The sequence below is a fragment of the Xenopus tropicalis genome, chromosome 1 (genome assembly GCF_000004195.4).
Source record: "Xenopus tropicalis strain Nigerian chromosome 1, UCB_Xtro_10.0, whole genome shotgun sequence".
In the NCBI taxonomy this organism is placed as follows: domain Eukaryota; kingdom Metazoa; phylum Chordata; class Amphibia; order Anura; family Pipidae; genus Xenopus; species Xenopus tropicalis.
This window is the reverse complement of record NC_030677.2, coordinates 13691064-13711132: the sequence shown is the minus strand read 5'-3', so window position 1 is coordinate 13711132 and position 20069 is coordinate 13691064. Positions and strand designations below refer to the sequence as shown.

Sequence of the window (20069 nt, the reverse complement as noted above, 5' to 3'; positions counted from 1 at the left end):
CACTTCTTTCTCCTCTTGCAGCACAATGTATGTGTTTGGAGGATTCAACAGTCTCTTGCTCAGCGATGTGCTGACGTTCACCCCGAGAAGTTGTGAAACATACAAAAGTGAAAATGCCTGCATGGTGGCCGAACCGGGGATCCGGTGTGTGTGGAACGCCAGCCTGTTGCTATGTTCTTCGTGGGAGAACGCCACCCCCGAGCAGGAAGAGTTGATCTCGTGTCCCAATAAGACAAGTACGTTTTGTATATGGGCCCCATGATGGAGAGAAGACGCACTAATCTTAGATTGCCAAATAAACATGCAGGCTGATTCATTGGATCCTGGAGTCTAAAGCTGGCCATACACGTGGCGATCTGACGATGTTTTGTGCGACCATTGGTCGCACGAAACATCGTCAGATCCGCCACACACCATTCAGGGCTGAATCGGCAGGTAAGGAGGTAGAAACAGTAGGATTTCTACCTCCTTCTGCCGATTCAGCGCTGAAGGGAGATTTTGGTCAGGCGCCTTCTATGGCACCCGATCAAAATTTTCAAACTGGTCCGATCGGCGAGTCGACCGATATCAGCAGCTTCCTGCGATATCGGTCGACTCGCCGACATACCATACACGCACCGAATATCGTACGAAACGAGGTTTCGTATGATATTATCGGTGCGTGTATGGCCATCTTAAGTGATAGGTGTAAGCTCCATTGGGTCAGGGAATGATGTGTCATGTCTAGGAAGTACTGCAGTCTGTGTCCGTGCTATATAGATTAGGGGTGCGCCGAATCCATTGTTTTTGGATTTGGCTGAATCCTTTGTAAACAATTGTGCCAAATACAGAACATAATCTAAATTTGCAAATGCATATTAGAACATGGAAGGGTCAAAGAAAACTGCGCACGTAGCATGCTGTGAAAATGTTTCAACTTCAAAAAGTCACGTTATTTTAAAGATTTGGATTCGGTTTGGCTAGGAGAGTGGATTTGCCCTAATCCGAATCCTGCTGATAAAAGGGACGAATCCTGAACCGAATCCTGGATTTGTTGCATCCCTAATATATATATATATATATATATATATATATATGGGTAATAATAATCGTTAAACAATTTTAAAGGACCAGTAGCACCTGAAATTGAAAAAGGGACAATAACCTTGGTTGGACAGATTGGGCTGTACGTTTATTTTCTCTAGAGCAGCAGTGAATGTATATATATGTATAGAATCTATGTTAATGGGTCCCATTGTGCTGTTTCAGTTGCAGACAATGAAAAGTGTGACCAATACACAGACTGCTTCAGCTGCACAGTGAATTCCCACGGCTGCCAGTGGTGTAACGATCACTGCATCTCCCTCAACAGCAACTGTACCGTACTTCAGGTCAGTAATCCTCCGAATGGGACACCAGTGCAACAGCACTTGTTCTTTTTATCTGCAGATATTAATGTTGCTAGGCAGTATGGCAGCTCCAGTCCTGATGACTGGTGATTGTACGTTCATGTTAAAGTGTCTGTGTGTGTGTGCGCAGAGCAAACGTCATCTTAACTAACAGACCCTCTTCTGAATTTAGGGTGCTATATCTGTGTATGAACAGTGTCCCAAAAACAACCCAGGATTTTACTGTAACAAGAAGACCAGCTGCAAGAGTTGTGCAATGGATCAGAACTGCCAGTGGGAGCCGAAGAACCAGGAGTGTATTGGCCTGCCAGGTAAGTGGCCCTGGCATGTTAGTAATGGTAGTGACCACCCTAGGGCCCTGTATATATTAGGGCCCCAGAGAGCTGCATCTGTTAGTAGAAAGAATTTCATATAGTATGGCAAGATGGAGACATTAATGCCCATCTACATTGTATTTGAACAGCATCTCAGGGGCCATATGTTTAAATCTGTTTTGCCCAGACTCTGCCGCCTCCTTGGTTGTGCTCTCCTGCACTGCTGCAAAAGTTTGTAAACACAGCCCAGTAGCTAAAGGTCACAATGGAGACAGTAGCAGGTGACACGAGTGATCAGCGTTGGTCACTTGTATTTATAAAGCCATACCTTGCTAAATATTTACACTCGGGAGGTAGTCAGCCATGGCTGAGTTCAGTTATCATGAACACAGAGCAAATAGATTGAGTATGAATGTATCCTTTTGTTCTTTGTCTACCAGACCGAGAACTCTAAGTAAATATGGATTTTTCATGCAGAAAGGGAACTATAACAGGCAGGCTCCTGTAGTTGGGCAAGGGCAGCACTGTGCTGTGTTGGGGGCTGCAGACAGCCTGCCTGAGGGGGGATTCACGTGTGCATTTATCATAATAAATGTATAAATGCCCTTTTTGTCCCTGTATACATATTGTTCTGTTGTGCTTATAATAGCGTATTTTTGCTCATCTTGCTTTACACCTTTAACTGAATTTGCCTGTGCGACCTACTCTAGAAAACATCTGCGGGGCAAATTGGCATTTGGTTGGAAGCTCCTGCTTTCGGATCACCAGCGCCAAGGATAACTACGATAACGCCAAGCTGGCCTGCCGCAACCAGAATGCCTACCTGGCCTCTCTCACCAGCCAGAAAGAAGTGGAATTTGTTATAAAGCACTTGCAGAGGTTGCAGGTAATTACTGGGAAGTATACACTTAGATACCACAAATTATTGGTATTGCTGCAGTCCTGGGTTCAATTCCAGCCAGGGAATTGTCTGCAAGGAGTTTGTATTTTTTTTTTCCTGTGGTTGTGAGGGTTTGCTCCAGGTACTCCAAAAAAAGCTCCAAAAACATACAGGCAAGTTAAGTTGCTCCTGACATAGTTCATGACTCAGTGTGGCAACCAGAATTTCTTGTTACAGCCTGAGCACCACTGCCAACCACCAGGGGTCACTGTCTGTTTTCATGGGCAGCACATTGCTGTCAATGTGAAAATGTGTTTTAGATAATATAAAATTAAGATGGCACAGGACAATAATATTAAATATGTACTCCCAAACGCATTGCTTCTAATGCCGTTCGTTAGGAGGGTTTATTACATTGATTGACATGCTAATTATTACATTTGTTCACAGCCGAAGACAGACCTTACCCCCTGGGTTGGACTCCGGAAGATCAATGTATCGTACTGGTGCTGGGAAGACATGTCTCCCTTTAGCAACACCACCCTACAGTGGCAGCAGGGAGAGCCAAGTGATGCAGGCTTCTGCGGGTACCTTGCTGAGCCTTCTGTCGGGGGCCTGAAAGCAGCGACTTGTATCCATCAAATCAACGGCAGTGTCTGTGAAAGGCCAGGTAAGAAATCTCAGGACAGATAGCTAGACAGACTAATGAATAATGTACTCCTACTAAAGGGGAGCCAGGTAGTAGGTGTTCTATATAATACAGTGCATAAGTCTGATGCATTTTCTCTTTTTTCCACTTTTTGCAGCCAATTACAGCGCTAAGCAATGCCGAACCCCTTGCGCATCGCGGGGCAGCTGTGGGGAGTGTACCAGCGGCAGCTCAGAATGCATGTGGTGCAGTAATATGAAGCAATGTGTGGACTCCAATGCTTACGTGGCTTCCTTCCCATTTGGGCAGTGTATGGAGTGGTACACAATGAGCACCTGTCCACGTATGTATTTCCCATCATTACTGGGCAGTTCAGAACCCTGTTTCTAGTGTTAAATCATTGCTATTGGGAGTTAAACAAGGAAGATGCTTTTTTACTAAGGACCTGTGTTCTATTGATGAGACCATAACCCCACTCCCCTCTGATGCCTCCTATATATTGGTGGAACAGTGCCATGGGGGTGGGGTTTTGCACTGTTACATCAAGGGAAGGGGCCCTCCTTGAAGTCTAACCTGTAACTCACCCAAAACTTCACCTGGGGCAACCCACTCATCGATACTCATCGGCCAATGCCGACCATGACCCAACCTAGACCCACAAAGCTGTGTTTTGACCAACCTAGACCTGTCTGGTTAACCCAACCAGATACCCATGCAGGGTGCCTACTAACAGCCATACAGCTGAGAAATCAGGTTTTTTCCTTGTGGGCACTCTGCAGGTACTGGACCCAATACAGGACTCGACATGTTCTTTGTTTATTACATTGCCTTTACCAAATACTGTAAATTGACCACATGAATTGGATTTGAAAGTCATTTAAATGCATACAAGTATTTTTCTATGTAAGAAGGCTTGGTGAATCGCATCCCATTCAGTGAAAAGCAGGAACCATTTTACCAATCAGTAGTTTGGAGATAAGTTTACTTCAGTAATGATTTAGCACACAGTACAGGCATGTAAAATATATATGAAGGAGGCACTTTAGTTAAGTGATATAGCACCCATTTTATACTGGCGGTGTAATAAAACCCTAATGGGCATGTACTTTCAGTCTTAGTGTCTCACAAGCCAGTGATTTGACCCACGAGTGAGTTGTTAATATCTGCCCATCTCTGAACTCTGTGATAACCATTTTTTTGCCTCCCACAGCGGAGAACTGCTCAGGGTATCGCACCTGTGCTCAGTGCTTGGAGCACCCTGGGTGTGGCTGGTGTACGGACCCAAGTAACACGGGCAAGGGCCAGTGCATGGAGGGATCACATAGGGGCCCCATGAAGATGCCCAACAGCTCACATGTTACTAACACAACGCCGGTCCTGAATGTCAGCATGTGCCCAGCTGAGAACCATTATAATTGGTCTTTCATCATGTGTCCAGGTAAGGGGAGGTGGGGGGGGGGGGGGGGGTCAGGTGTACCCTACACAGCAGTAGTTAGAATGAGTGGAGGATATATAAGTATAGTAGAACAGGCTGGCCCTAGTGACTGCCTCAGGTGTACCCTACACAGCAGTAGTTAGAATGAGTGGAGGATATATAAGTATAGTAGAACAGGCTGGCCCTAGTGACTGTCTCAGGTGTACCCTACACAGCAGTAGTTAGAATGAGTGGAGGATATATAAGTATAGTAGAACAGGCTGGCCCTAGTGACTGCCTCAGGTGTACCCTACACAGCAGTAGTTAGAATGAGTGGAGGATATATAAGTATAGTAGAACAGGCTGGCCCTAGTAACTGCCTCAGGTGTACCCTACACAGCAGTAGTTAGAATGAGTGGAGGATATATAAGTATAGTAGAACAGGCTGGCCCTAGTGACTGCCTCAGGTGTACCCTACACAGCAGTAGTTAGAATGAGTGGAGGATATATAAGTATAGTAGAACAGGCTGGCCCTAGTGACTGCCTCAGGTGTACCCTACACAGCAGTAGTTAGAATGAGTGGAGGATATATAAGTATAGTAGAACAGGCTGGCCCTAGTGACTGTCTCAGGTGTACCCTACACAGCAGTAGTTAGAATGAGTGGAGGATATATAAGTATAGTAGAACAGGCTGGCCCTAGTGACTGCCTCAGGTGTACCCTACACAGCAGTAGTTAGAATGAGTGGAGGATATATAAGTATAGTAGAACAGGCTGGCCCTAGTAACTGCCTCAGGTGTACCCTACACAGCAGTAGTTAGAATGAGTGGAGGATATATAAGTATAGTAGAACAGGCTGGCCCTAGTAACTGCCTCAGGTGTACCCTACACAGCAGTAGTTAGAATGAGTGGAGGATATATAAGTATAGTAGAACAGGCTGGCCCTAGTTGCTTTGATGATACGCAGATCATGGCGCCCGTACTGAGCCTCACTGTGTTTCTTCTCTCTCTGTAGCATGCCAGTGTAACGGGCACAGTAAATGTGTCAATGAAAGTATCTGTGAGAAATGCGAGAATCTAACCACAGGCAAAAACTGTGAATCCTGCATATCTGGCTTTTATGGGGATCCCACTAACGGAGGATCCTGTCAGCGTAAGTATGGTGGGGGCGGAGCTTGGAAATAGCCACACTGCAGCTTCTCTCAATGATCTGTGGGTTGGGACATTAGATATTCCTTATATATCTGGGGCTTCTTGTAGGTCTTGGCTCTGACTTGCCTTGGAACTGGAAATATTTATATTTGGGTGTTTGTTTCTCTTTAACCAGCCTGCAAGTGTAACGGGCATGCGTCAATGTGCAACACCAACACGGGCAAGTGTTTCTGTACCACCAAAGGAGTTAAAGGGGAGGAGTGTCAGCTGTAAGTTATTTCTCACTCTTCTTTGTTTCCCATAAATGCCTCTGTCAGGGGAAAACATGTTTTATTTCAAAACCCATCAGTTAATAGAGCTTCTCCAGCAGAATCCTGCATTTTAATCTGTTTTTCCCATGGGGCTAGCCATATTCTTCATTTCCCAGGGTGCCACAGCCATGTGACCTGTGCTCTGATAAACTTCAGTCTCACTTTACTGCTGCGCTGCAAGTTGGAGTGATACCCCCCCCCCCCCACCCCCAGCAGCCGATCAGCAGAACAATGGGAAGGGAGCAAGAAGCAGCTCCCAGTAGGTATCAGAATAGCACTCAATAGTAAGAAATCCAAGTCCGGCTTGGGACTCCTCCAGTTACATGGGAGTAGGAGAAACAATAGGTTAGCTGAAAGCAGTTCTAATGTGTAGCGCTGGCTCCTTCTGAAAGCTCAGACTCAGGCACAAGGCACTGAGATGGCGCCTACACACCAATATTACAGCTACAAATGCATTTGTTGGTTGAAGAATAAAAGGTTAAATGGCAGAGGGAGTTATTTGCTGTGTAACAGTGTCATTTAGAGATAAAAAGTACCCCATAAACATCATGACAGTATCTCTTTAACTGCAGGGCAGAATTGATAGGCCCAGGCTTCACATATCCTGCAGCTGGCAGCCGCTGGGCACTATTGTTCCAGTGCAGTACCCCATAGCAACCAATGAGCTTTCTTTGAGGAATAGCCCCCCAGTCTTTACCTAAATATCTGTTTTTGCCTTTTTATTGTCTAGATGTGAAGTGGAAAATCGATATCAAGGCAACCCCCTTAAGGGAACGTGTTACTGTAAGTACGCTTCTGTTTGTACCTGCTACCCGGGCTGCTAAAAATCACAAATAAAGGCACGGTTGGAACTATGGCAGAAGCATTGCACTAGTTTCATGAGCTTTTGCCCACCGGTCTGTGAATGAGGTTTTCTCATCTCAGCAGCTGTATCTGTGGGAGCAGCCAGAAGGCAATACAGGCATGCAGATAAATAAGACTTTTGTACATTTCATTATGTCAGTGCTCCTAAAACTCTGGGGACTTAACTGGCCTTCAGGTTGCAACCCTCTAGGCACGGGTCCATGCCAGTTATGATTCAGATTGGGGAATAACACCTATTTGGCAGGTAATATTAGCATCAGTTCCCAGAATAATTGGACAGTAGTGAGTTTGGTGTTTTCTTACTTTAAGGGCTCTGGCACACGGGGGAGATTAGTCGCCGCCGACAAAACTCCCTGTTCGCGGGCGACTAATCTCCCCGAGTTGCCATGACCCGCCATCCCACCGGCGAACATGTAAGTCGCCGGCGGGATGGCACACGCGGCGGGGCGATTTCAGGAAATCGCCGAAAAAGACTCCATGTCTGCCATCCCGCCGGCGACTTACATGTTCGCCGGTGGGATGGCAGGGGTAGTCAACTCGGGGAGATTAGTCGCCCGCGAACAGGGAGTTTTGTCGCGGGCGACTAATCTCCCCCGTGTGCCAGAGCCCTAAAGGGGTAGTTCACCTTTAAGGGTGAAGACAGAAAGAGCTACTAGTAGCAGCTACTTGTCACGGTAATTGTCTGTACGTGTGTTTTAGCAGAGGCAATTCTCAGTATTGTCTATGGCAGGGGAATTTCTGGCTTTTAGTAGCCATGACAAGTAGCTGCTACTAAGTAGCTCTGTGTGTCTTCACCCTAATTTAATTTTTAATATGTTATAGATTAATCAATTCTAAGCAACTTTTGAATTGGTCTTCATTATTTATTTCCTATAGTTTGTGAATTATTTGCTGCCGTCTTCAAACTCTCTTTGCAGCTTTCAAATGGGGGTCACTGACCCCGGCAGCCAAAAAACTATTGCTCTGTGAGTTTTATTGTTACTTTTTATAATTTTTTTTTTCTATTCAGTCCCTCTCCTATTCATATACCATTCTCTCATTCAAACCACTTCTGGTTGCCAAGGTCATTTGAACCCTAGCAACCAGATAGCCGTTATAACTCCAAACTGGAGAGTTGTTAACCAAAAAACTACAAATAAAAAATAAAGACCAATTGCAAATTGTCTGAGAATATTACTCATACTAAAAAGTTGAGTCAAAGGTGAACAATCCCCTTAATATAAGAGAATCTTGCTGTGTAGAGTGCTATGTGTGTGTATGATGGCGGCTACCGGTGCAGCCTGCGTGGCGGCCATGACTTTGCCTGAAGAAGGAGAGCTAAGTGTCTTGCTGAAAAGCGGAGGTGTTTGGAGCTGAAGAGAACGCACTTTGTGTGGGACGCCGGTGTATGGGCAGTATGGAGAGCATAACACTAATTGCTCAATCACCCGCTGATCCCAGACAAGGAGCCATTTCTTTAACCCGGCACTTCTCAGAATTTTTGGGCCTGCATTCCTCTATACGCACTGAGGGCGGCTTCTGTTGCGCTTCCCAGAAATCCTTGGGGAGAGCATTGATATTGCTGGGGATTGGCACCGCTCCAAGACCAACATGGATTTAACCAACATCTCATTTAATTAAATGTATTTCCTACCTATCGACCTGAAAGAGAGAAGAACCCATATGTAGCCTTTACATTCAATTGAACTGATCCTTAAACGTCCACATAAAGGAAGGGGCTGTTTTTCAGAGGTTACACACATTGACTTCTAAGAAACAGCACCCCCAGTGGTTACACGACCATCTTAAATGTGGGAATAGAGAGCTAGCTCCAGTCAATGTTACGTTTTGATGTTGGACAAGGTGGCCAATCAATGGCATCCATTGGTTGGGTGCCACAGACGTCTCCAAAAGTGGAAATTGTTTGACGTTGGGTAGTTGCTGACCCCCTCTGTTTCTCCCCCATACAGATTCTTTGCTGATAGATTACCAGTTTACCTTCAGCCTGTCCCAAGAAGATGATCGTTACTACACCGCAATTAATTTTGTGGCGACCCCAGAGGAAGTGAGTATATGTGCCAGCTTGTCTGTGATTCCCCATATACATTATATTACATTATAGCACTTATTTATAACCATGGGACGGGGTGCAATTGCTTTTTTTTTTTTTCTTTTTTAATTTGCACTTTCCCCCGTGGGGTTTGTGTATGCCACATATGAAAGCAACTCCTTGTACTTGAAGAGCTCATTTACATTTATTAATTTATTAGAGATACATGCGTCTAATTTAGCAAGGAGAGACTGGAAAACCTAGATAAGGCACAGGGTGTGACCAAACTTATGGGGTTGTAAATAACATTTATCATAGCTTGCATAATCTCTAACAACTGACTCATAGCTTATACTGTGAAATACTATAAATATACACTAGGGTGGTATTACCCTGTACTAAGCACAATTCAGCAGGAACAGCCCCCTAAGTTTGCTCATAGCCTGTACAGAGAGATACCATAAAACTATGGCACATAGGGATTCCCCTGTACTAAGCACAATTCAGCAGGAACAGCCTCCTAAGTTTGCCCATAGCCTGTACAGAGAGATACCATAAAACTATGGCAGCATAGGGATTCCCCTGTACTAAGCACAATTCAGCAGGAACAGCCCCCTAAGTTTGCTCATAGCCTGTACAGAGAGATACCATAAAACTATGGAAGCATAGGGATTCCCCTGTACTAAGCACAATTCAGCAGGAACAGCCGCCTAAGTTTGCTCATAGCCTGTACAGAGAGATACCATAAAACTATGGAAGCATAGGGATTCCCCTGTACTAAGCACAATTCAGCAGGAACAGCCCCCTAAGTTTGCTCATAGCCTGTACAGAGAGATACCATAAAACTATGGAAGCATAGGGATTCCCCTGTACTAAGCACAATTCAGCAGGAACAGCCCCCTAAGTTTGCTCATAGTCTGTACAGAGAGATACCATAAAACTATGGCACATAGGGATTCCCCTGTACTAAGCACAATTCAGCAGGAACAGCCCCCTAAGTTTGCTCATAGCCTGTACAGAGAGATACCATAACACTATGGCACATAGGGATTCCCCTGTACTAAGCACAATTCAGCAGGAACAGCCCCATAAGTTTGCTCATAGTCTGTACAGAGAGATACCATAAAACTATGGCACATAGGGATTCCCCTGTACTAAGCACAATTCAGCAGGAACAGCCCCCTAAGTTTGCTCATAGCCTGTACAGAGAGATACCATAAAACTATGGCACATAGGGATTCCCCTGTACTAAGCACAATTCAGCAGGAACAGCCCCCTAAGTTTGCTCATAGCCTGTACAGAGAGATACCATAACACTATGGCACATAGGGATTCCCCTGTACTAAGCACAATTCAGCAGGAACAGCCCCCTAAGTTTGCCCATAGCCTGTACAGAGAGATACCATAAAACTATGGCACATAGGGATTCCCCTGTACTAAGCACAATTCAGCAGGAACAGCCCCCTAAGTTTGCTCATAGCCTGTACAGAGAGATCCCATAAAACTATGGCAGCATAGGGATTCCCCTGTACTAAGCACAATTCAGCAGGAACAGCCCCCTAAGTTTGCTCATAGCCTGTACAGAGAGATCCCATAAAACTATGGCACATAGGGATTCCCCTGTACTAAGCACAATTCAGCAGGAAAGGGTTAGGATATTTGCGGCCATTAATTGATGGTGTTAAAATACACATTTACACTTTCTGGCAGTGAAAGGGTTTTCGGTGCAATGTTGGTGTGAACGAATAGAGAAGACGACAGCGGACTCTGTTCTTGGCCAAGCTCTCTAAAAAGGGAAACCGCTGCCTTTAATCCTTGCGCTTGACTAATATTTTCCATCTTTGTGGCAAGGGGGCTGCCTGGGCACAGTGTAGGCTTTGTTTCCCTGTAGGAAATGAAGTATTTGCTTTGGAAGCTCTCGGCCATATTTCAGGGCTAAGGATATTTGTATTCCCATTTTATTTCACAGGAAATGCAGCAGCATTCTACATGTGGTCAGGAAATTAAAGGGAAAGTGGTCTTGAAATGTGAAACAAGGAGCCATTTTGTTGAGCAGGTGTAGCAAAATCCCATAGGCTGCATTGGCAGTTATTTGGTTGGAATACAATAACTTTTAGTTTGATATAGAGAGTGCTCTTCTGATACAATTTGCGATTGGTCTTCATTTTGTATTATTTGCAGTTCTTGAATTATTCAGCTTTTTGTTCAGCAGCTCTCCAGTTTGGAATTTCAGCAGCTGCCTTGTTGCTAGGGTCTAATTTAACCTAGCAACCAGGCAGTGATTTGAGAGTCAGGAATATGAATAGAGGAGGGCCTAAATTAAAAGATAAGTAATATAAAGGAACAATAACAATAAAACTGGAGCCTCACAGAGCAATAGTTTTTGTGGTTTCCGGGGTCAGTGACCCCCATTTAAAGCTGGAAAGAGTCAGAAGTTGAAGGCAAAAAATTATAAAAAAAAACTATACAAAACAAAAAATGAAGACCAATTGCAAAGTTGCTGAGAATAGGTCATTCTATAACATACTAAAAGTTTATATTTTACAGCGAACCCCCCCCTGGGAGTGGGAGTTAAAGAGACTTTAATGGCACATTCTGAATGGCAGTCAGCTACAGTGCTCCATTCGTGCCGTGTTTGCAAATATTATCTGTCATTTACGGCTTAGAATTAACTTGTATATTTTTACCTTCCTCAGCAAAACAGGGACTTGGACATGTTCATCAATGCGTCCAAAAACTTCAACCTCAATATAACGTGGGCGACGAGCTTCACAGGTGAGTGTGCAACTGTCGCCCTGCTGTATGGCATTCGCACTTCTGCCCTTAGTTTTATTATTGTCAGTTTTTATTGGAATTTCCCACTTACGAACAAGCAGAGCAAAATCATCTTCCTGGATCCAAGGCGCAATCTAAATTTAATATCCACGAGAGGCTCCAGAGTTTGCCCACTGTTTAGCAGTAGTTATGTTACCAAGCAGGGGTATTATTGCCATGAGTTGAAAACTCTCCTCTGGTGGCAGCCCTCAAACTTGGCAAGAAGCCGCTCCTGGTAACTTTTAAGAGCTGAACTTGTGGTTTTTATACTAGGAATTGGGCTCTGTTAGAGCAGAGTGTGATTGTCCTCTCTGCCACCCCTGGACCCCCTCTGGTGCAGGAAAGGTAAGTGATGGGTGGAGGGTATCGCAGGTTAAAATCGCCCCTGGTACCAAGGGGGATAACTTGTGATTCGCTGGCTTGGAGTGAAGGGGTCTGTTGCCGCTACTGGCTGTTAGTGCTATCTGGGAATAATTAAGCTGGCCATACACATACCAATATTATCATACAAAACCTTGTTTCGTACGATATTTAGTGCGTGTATGGCAGCTCGAAGAGGTGACTGATGTCGCAAAAGGCTGCGGATAGTGGGCAACTCGTCGATCCGCCAGGTTAAAAGGCGCTGAATCGGCAGGTGGAGCTATAAATTCTATTGTTTCTGCCTCCATAGCTGACGAGTCAGCCCTGAATGTCAGTGGTGGGAACGATTGCACAAAAGATTGTTATTGCTATGTGTATGGCCACCTATACGAGCACCAATATAATCAGATTTTTGGCCTGTGTGTGGGCTCCCATTTATTGTCCTGATAATTTTTATACCATGGCGATTGGTTGTTTAGTTGATTGGACAGGTTCAAAAATTTTGGTAGAATAAGGATAAAATCTGCACACGTACTGTATCTGCCGATATCCTTGGGGAACTACAATGGGGAGTCACTTTGGTACGACTGGTGCCTGTAATTTCATGTTCAGAACAGCCTCCCATTGGTTATGTTTAGGGCTTTATCCTACAGTTTCAGGCTGAATATTTGTTTTAGATCATTGCATTTAAATACATATCAACTGCCGAATATTTGCCCGGAACGTGTATGGGCCACCTTAAGTCCTGATCTGTGCCAAAGTCTGATCTCTTGTCTCCCTATTACAGCGGGCACCCAGGCAGGAGAAGAGATCCCTATTATCTCCAAGACCAACATAAAGGAATACAAGGACAGCTTCTCCAATGAGAAATTCGACTTCCACAATAATCCCAACATCACCTTCTTTGTCTATGTCAGCAACTTCACCTGGCCGATTAAAATTCAGGTAGCGTTTTATCGACATACCCACCGAATAGCACTGCCTGCCATGTACAGGTATAGGATCCCTTAACCGGAAACCCGTTATCCAGAAAGCCCTGAATTACGGAAAGCCCGTCTCCCATAGGCTCTGTTTTAATCAAATTATTTAGAATTTATACAATAGTTAAAACCGATTTCCTTTTTCTCTGTAATTATAAAACAGTACCTGTAATTGATCCCAGCTAAGACATAATTATCCCTTATTGGTGGCAGAACAATCCTATTGGGTTTATTTCATGGTTAAATGATTCCCTTTTCTCTGTAATAATAAAACAGTACCTGTACTTGATCCCAACTAAGATATAATTACCCCTTATTGGGGCAGAACAGCCCTATTGGGTTTATTTAATGGTTAAATGATTCCCTTTTCTCTGTAATAATAAAACAGTACCTGTACTTGATCCCAACTAAGATATAATTACCCCTTATTGGGGCAGAACAGCCCTATTTGGTTTATTTAATGGTTAAATGATTCCCTTTTCTCTGTAATAATAAAACAGTACCTGTACTTGATCCCAACTAAGATATAATTACCCCTTATTGGGGCAGAACAGCCCTATTGGGTTTATTTCATGGTTAAATGATTCCCTTTTCTCTGTAATAATAAAACAGTACCTGTACTTGATCCCAACTAAGATATAATTACCCCTTATTGGGGCAGAACAGCCCTATTGGGTTTATTTCATGGTTAAATGATTCCCTTTTCTCTGTAATAATAAAACAGTACCTGTACTTGATCCCAACTAAGATATAATTACCCCTTATTGGGGGCAGAACAGCCCTATTGGGTTTAATTAATGTTTTATTGATTTGTTAGTAGACTTAAGGTATGGAGATCCAAATTACGGAAAGATCCCTTATCCGGAATAGCCTTGTTCCTGAGCATTCTGGATTACTGGTCCTGGACCTGTACCATTTTTTTTACTCTGCATGGGACCTGACAGTCCATACACACCAGTGAATATTTCCTACTTTCAGCTACAGTTCATTTAGTGCTGTGCCGCCTATACTGGCATATACTATAACTAGTAAATTGGAGTAGGCAGTATAATCCCCATTATACCCCATTATACCATGTGCTGTTTATAAGGATTTTTTTTCTACCAATCAAAGGCAGACTTTAAGCCAGTAAATGACTTTACATGGCTGTCAGTGGTTTGTCGTATTGGTATTGTTTTGTGCCATAAAAATACCCAGTGTGTACCCACTTTCCTTCATGGCCTCCATCTCCCCACCCACCACAGAGCAATAAGGCAAACTTGGAAAGGGTCCCCCACAACAAATAATCAGCGCGACACCCCTATTATTCGGTCACATCTGGATACATCTGTGCAAGGATCCCCTTTGTGGGTTCCATTAATAGGGGGACACTGTCATCAAAGTGGTATTGATATCTCCTCAAACCAAAACGTGTAGTCTCGTTAGCAAAAAGTTGTCGTGGGGGGTAGTGCTGGGGTCAGTGACCCCCATTTGAAAGCTAAAAATAGTAAAAAGAAGAAGGAAAATAATTAAATAAACTATAAAAATAAATAAATATAAAAAGAAGGATAAAATTTGCTAAGAATTGACCATATGAAAAGTTACCTTGCTCCTATTGCAAAAGCAATAGGAGCAAGAGTGGCAGCGCTGCCATTGGGTGTATCCGGCATCTCTGAGAAACACATTTTTCTTGTCCATCAGGGAACCAGCCGTTCCAGTTCCAGAACCAAACAAGCTTAAAATAAAGTTGGGAGTGAACTCGGGCACACGTGCATGAGTTCTATGGCAAGGTATTTTCTGGAGTTTAGTAGCCATGAAAAACTAGCTGCCACCCTTAGTGTGAAGATACATGGAGCTACTTCGTAGCAGCTACTTGTCACGGCTGCTAAAAATACCCTGCAATAGAGGGTGAAGACACACGGAGCTTCTAGTAGCAGCTACTTTTTCACAGCTACTAAACTCCAGAAATATACTCTGCCATAGACAATAATGAGAATTGTCTCTACTAAAACACCTGTAGAGACAGTTATCAGTAAATGATCAGCATTGTCTAATTTTGTAGCCGTGACAAGTAGCTGCTACTAGTAGCTCCGTGTGTCTTCACCCAGACTGTAGTAAGAATTGCCTCTGCTAAAACACACACAGAGATGTAGAGTTATCAGTAAATGATCAGCACAACAAGTAGCTGCTACTAGTAGCTCCATGTGTCTTCACCCAGACTGTAGTAAGAATTGCCTCTGCTAAAACACACACAGAGATGTAGAGTTATCAGTAAATGATCAGCACAACAAGTAGCTGCTACTAGTAGCTCCATGTGTCTTCACCCAGACTGTAGTAAGAATTGCCTCTGCTAAAACACACACAGAGATGTAGAGTTATCAGTAAATGATCAGCACAACAAGTAGCTGCTACTAGTAGCTCCATGTGTCTTCACCCTTAAGGGCTCTGGCACACGGGGAGATTAGTCGCCCGCTGTTCGCGGGCGACTAATCTCCCCGAGTTGCCATCACCTGCCATCCCACCGGTGAAAGTGTAAGCCGCCGGTGGGATGGCACACGTGGCGGCAGATTCCAGCTACTGATTTGGGTACTTTAGACCGATTCAGCAGCTTATCTGCCCATGTATGGGCACCCCTGACCGGCCTACCCAACCGGCCAAAATCTAAAAATTGGGTAGATCTCGATTGGGCAGGTTTGGTTTTTCTCCTGACTCTCTGGATCCTATTCAGATGGGAATCGCTTGCTGCCTCCATCACTCTTGGCAGCCTGTAGACTTATCTGTGGCACCAAAAATATACCCACCTTAGTGATATGTAGCCAGGACTCATTCAGAAATCCATTGGATGGGGTGAAAAATTCCATCCTCCAAAGGGCCCCATTGGGCCTTAGCATGCACTCTGTAACTCCGTGCCCCCTCAAATTGGTTTGGAGACCAGTGTAGGGACCCTGGGGTACATTCTGCTCCTGTCTTGTATGTGTACAAAGCTGGAAGGATGCAGAAGGACGGCACATTGTGAAACTTTTTCAGGTCCACAGAGTGTTCTTCTCCTGTTTAAGTCTTGAGACACTAATGGGCTGTTGGAAACCAGATATTTTGGATATTCCTTTTTTTTTTTTTTTTCCCCAAGCCCCTGTTTTGTCACCTCTATAAATATCGGCGAAGTGGTTTGAGGGAGGCTGCTGGTTTAGGATGTTATTCTCTGCTTCCACAAATTCCTACTTTCAGCGAATGCACACAGGCCGCACTGTGCCGTGATGAATACTGCGTCTATGTGGCCGGCATACTTGTGGGCCTTCTGGGTTATAGCCCAGAATAAATAGCTTGCTTTCTTAAGAGGAAAATAACTTTGGCTTTTTTACTTTTTCTTTTAAACTTCTCAAGAACTCCGGATGGAACAAGCCGCCGGGCAGCATCATGTTCCGGAACTTGGTCTCAGAGTTCTGTATCAGGTTTAATCAACTTTTTGCCAAATAGAATGGAAGCGCTATGTACCTTTTCATTTTGACTGTCACTGGACAAATTTGCCCATGGACAGCAACCAATCAAATTGTTGCATCCACTGTTCTACCTGCAGGTAGCTGAAAAAAGCCAATCACTGATTGGTTGCCATGGGCAAATTTGACAAATGAGCCCGGTGACTGACCTGTTTAAAGAAATTTTGTATGCACATTGTGTCAGTCCCCACATGTCAAAGGGTAAATAAGCCACAGCTCTGTTATAATTTTCTTAGCAAATAGGCATCCAGTTAGCAATACACACAGGGCTAGGATATTATGACTATGCATTAATGGTGGCCTGCGAGTCTGTACCAATATCCATAGATATTTATATATATATATATATATATATATATATATAAGAAAGAAGACAATTATAAAATCTGCTGTTGCAACACCTTTTTCAGAATACAGAGCTAGACATAATAAAGCTAAGGAGTGCAGGGGAGAGGTAAGTGGGGGGGGAAAAGGGTAGGGGAATTTACTTGCTCGAAGCTTTAATGAAAATGCACAATGAGGGTGGGATGGGAGAAGGTGAGGGGGATTTAGTCCTTTGTTCCCATCAAGTCTCTGATGTCGTAGTCCCAAAGCAGGCTGTGGATTGAAGGCGCCAGGCTTCCATGATTGCTTCTTGTCCACAAAGCACCAAATGGTGTGTAAGAAAGTTCCTGGGCACACAGTCTCACACAGAGTTCATGTTCCAGGGCTTTAAGCAGGTCCTATGCATATGGGCAGTCCCAAAAAATGTGCAAAGGTCTTTTATGTAAAATGCACTGTGGGCAGTGTCAGTACCTGCACTGGTTAGGGGCATGCATGAAGGTTCTAAGTGGAAACCCACCTTGTATAGCCATTCATGCAATGCTCTATAGGAGCTGTTCCACCCCAACATGCGCCAAAGTTGGAGAAGAGGGACATGGAGCTGCCACCCTTGTAGGGCTTCTTGTACATATCTGACTGCTTGATTCCATATTGGAGCCACAGATGAAGGGGAACACTGTTCAAGTGAAGACTCTGCAGACCAAGCACGGTGCATCAGCAGAGGAGGAATGATCGGAACAAAAGGAAGGTGGCCCTGCAGTGTGAGGCTCTTGTTCTCCATCTAATTGGCTTGGAGAGTGTACCGTCCTAACTAGGGGTAGGCAGAAGGGGTAGGGCTAAATTGCAGGGTGGGGGTGCCCGTACTCTAGGTACGTACCTCTTTTGCTTCTAACTCCAACCCTGATTTTAGTTGCGGATCACAAAAGGAACAGGAGAAGCTGCACAAAGACACCAGAGTAAGATCTTTTTAGTTTGCACCAAGTTCCCATATGCTTTTATTGAATATGCGATAAGATCCTCTAGTTTGGCAAAGTCTTTACTCTGCTTTGGCCACCAAATCGGGATCATAATGGAGACCAGCCAGAAGAGTAAGCCATCAGCGTGCCAATGCTGTCCTCACCTGCTTAATTTACACCTGTCAGGATCTCCAGGGGACCCCATACACTGACCAATACGCTGCCACTGGAGGTGTCGCCACCTTTTATCAGCCTGTAAATGGCCACCATACATTAACTGATCTTCCTGGAAATGTGGGAGAAAAACCTTCCCAAACAGTGTTAAAGCCCATGTCCTAAGAGACTTAAAGCTGCTATTTCTGCTAAACGAGGTTCTGCTTGGCTCTAGGCATTAAGACCCAGGAGAGCCCCAGATGATTACTTATTAAGCAAAAATATTATGTTAACCCAAAAAATACATATGGAATTGGCTGCCTCATAAGCAAGACGCAGAAGTGTTTAATAAATAAAGGAGCTGAAGTACAATGTGTTCTGGGAAGCTGGGTATGGCCATAGGGGAGGTTTTTTTCCCTATCCACTGACTTCCGGTTACTGTTGGACTCCAGCTCCCATCATTCTTACCCAGCCATATTAAACAAATGAAGCTTCAGTTCTATTAAGCCTCCAGCTTATGTTCATAGCCTGTAGCTGTTGGGGAAAGCCGACAGTTGCCAGATCATCTGATGATCTTTAATACACTCCGGCAGAAAGGAGACCTGACGTTGCATCCAGACCAACGTTGGCCAACGGGGGGACTAGAGATGGCGGCCAGCCTTAAGGTTGATTTGGAAGAGGATTAGCAGCAGAAAAAGATTATTTTCTATATAAATAATACTGCTATGAAAGTCAGTTTCTGGCATGTTGGAACTGATACTTAAGAAGTTGCCCAGCAGTACACACCCAGTATTGTCACTGTTGATATAAATCGTCATCATCCAGCGACGCCGGATTGAGCAATAATGCATTCATTATGCAGCCCGTGGACCCAATGGTGAAATCCAAGCAAATCGCTTTATTAATTTTATTTGCTGCTGTTGTATGTCGTCATCATCTAGCGACGCCGGATTAAGCAGTTATGCATTGTGCAGCCCGTGGACCCAATAGTTAAATACAAGCATATCCCTGTATTAATCTTACTTGCTGCTGTTGTATGACGTCATCATCCAGTGACGCCGGATGGTTGAAACCATGCAAATCCCTTTATTAATTTTACTTGCTGCTGTTGTATGTCATCATCATCCAGCGACGCCGGATTAAGCAATTATGCATTATGCAGCCCATGGACCCAGTGGTGAAATCCAAGCAAATCCCTTAATTAATTTTACTTGATGCTGTTGTATGTCGTCATCATCCAGCGACGCCGGATTAAGCAATCCTGCATTGTGCAGCCCGTGGACCTAAAGGGGAAAACCATGCAAATCCCTTTATTAATTTTACTTGCTGCTGTTGTATGTCGTCATCATCCAGCGACGCCGGATGGTGGAAACCATGCAAATCCCTTTATTAATTTTACTAGCTGCTGCTGAATGTCGTCATCATCCAGCGACGCCGGATTAAGCAGTTATTCATTGTGCAGCCCGTGGACCCAATGGTGAAATCCAAGCAAATCCCTGTATTAATTTTACTTGATGCTGTTGTATGTTGTCATCATCCAGCGACGCCGGATTAAGCAATCCTGCATTGTGCAGCCCGTGGACCTAAAGGGGAAAACCATGCAAATCCCTTTATTAATTTTACTTGCTGCTGTTGTATGCCGTCATCATCCAGCGATGCCAGATTAACCAATCATGTAGTGTGCAGCCCGTCGACCCAATGGTAAAATCCAAGCAAATCCCTTTATTAATTTTACTTGATGCTGTTGTATGTCGTCATCATCCATCGACGCCGGATGGTGAAAACCATGCAAAACCCTTTATTAATTTTACTTGCTGCTGTTGTATGTTGTCATCATCCAGCGACGCCGGATTAAGCAATCCTGCATTGTGCAGCCCGTGGACCTAAAGGGGAAAACCATGCAAATCCCTTTATTAATTTTACTTGCTGCTGTTGTATGCCGTCATCATCCAGCGATGCCAGATTAACCAATCATGCATTGTGCAGCCCGTCGACCCAATGGTGAAATCCAA

At 44.3% G+C, this 20069-nt stretch overlaps 1 protein-coding gene across 1 annotated transcript in view; it reads left to right on the top strand.

Annotated features, from left to right (window-relative positions):
- Positions 1-20069, top strand: part of atrn (attractin) — an 85276-nt gene that overhangs the window by 41350 nt on the left and 23857 nt on the right. The window contains exons 12-24 of the mRNA XM_002936366.5: positions 22-236; positions 1249-1370; positions 1561-1699; positions 2413-2588; positions 3033-3252; positions 3389-3574; positions 4442-4669; positions 5660-5797; positions 5972-6065; positions 6838-6890; positions 8921-9015; positions 11697-11775; positions 12962-13119. Coding sequence (XP_002936412.3) covers positions 22-236; positions 1249-1370; positions 1561-1699; positions 2413-2588; positions 3033-3252; positions 3389-3574; positions 4442-4669; positions 5660-5797; positions 5972-6065; positions 6838-6890; positions 8921-9015; positions 11697-11775; positions 12962-13119 — 1903 coding nt within the window. The remainder of the gene's footprint in view (positions 1-21; positions 237-1248; positions 1371-1560; positions 1700-2412; positions 2589-3032; positions 3253-3388; positions 3575-4441; positions 4670-5659; positions 5798-5971; positions 6066-6837; positions 6891-8920; positions 9016-11696; positions 11776-12961; positions 13120-20069) is intronic.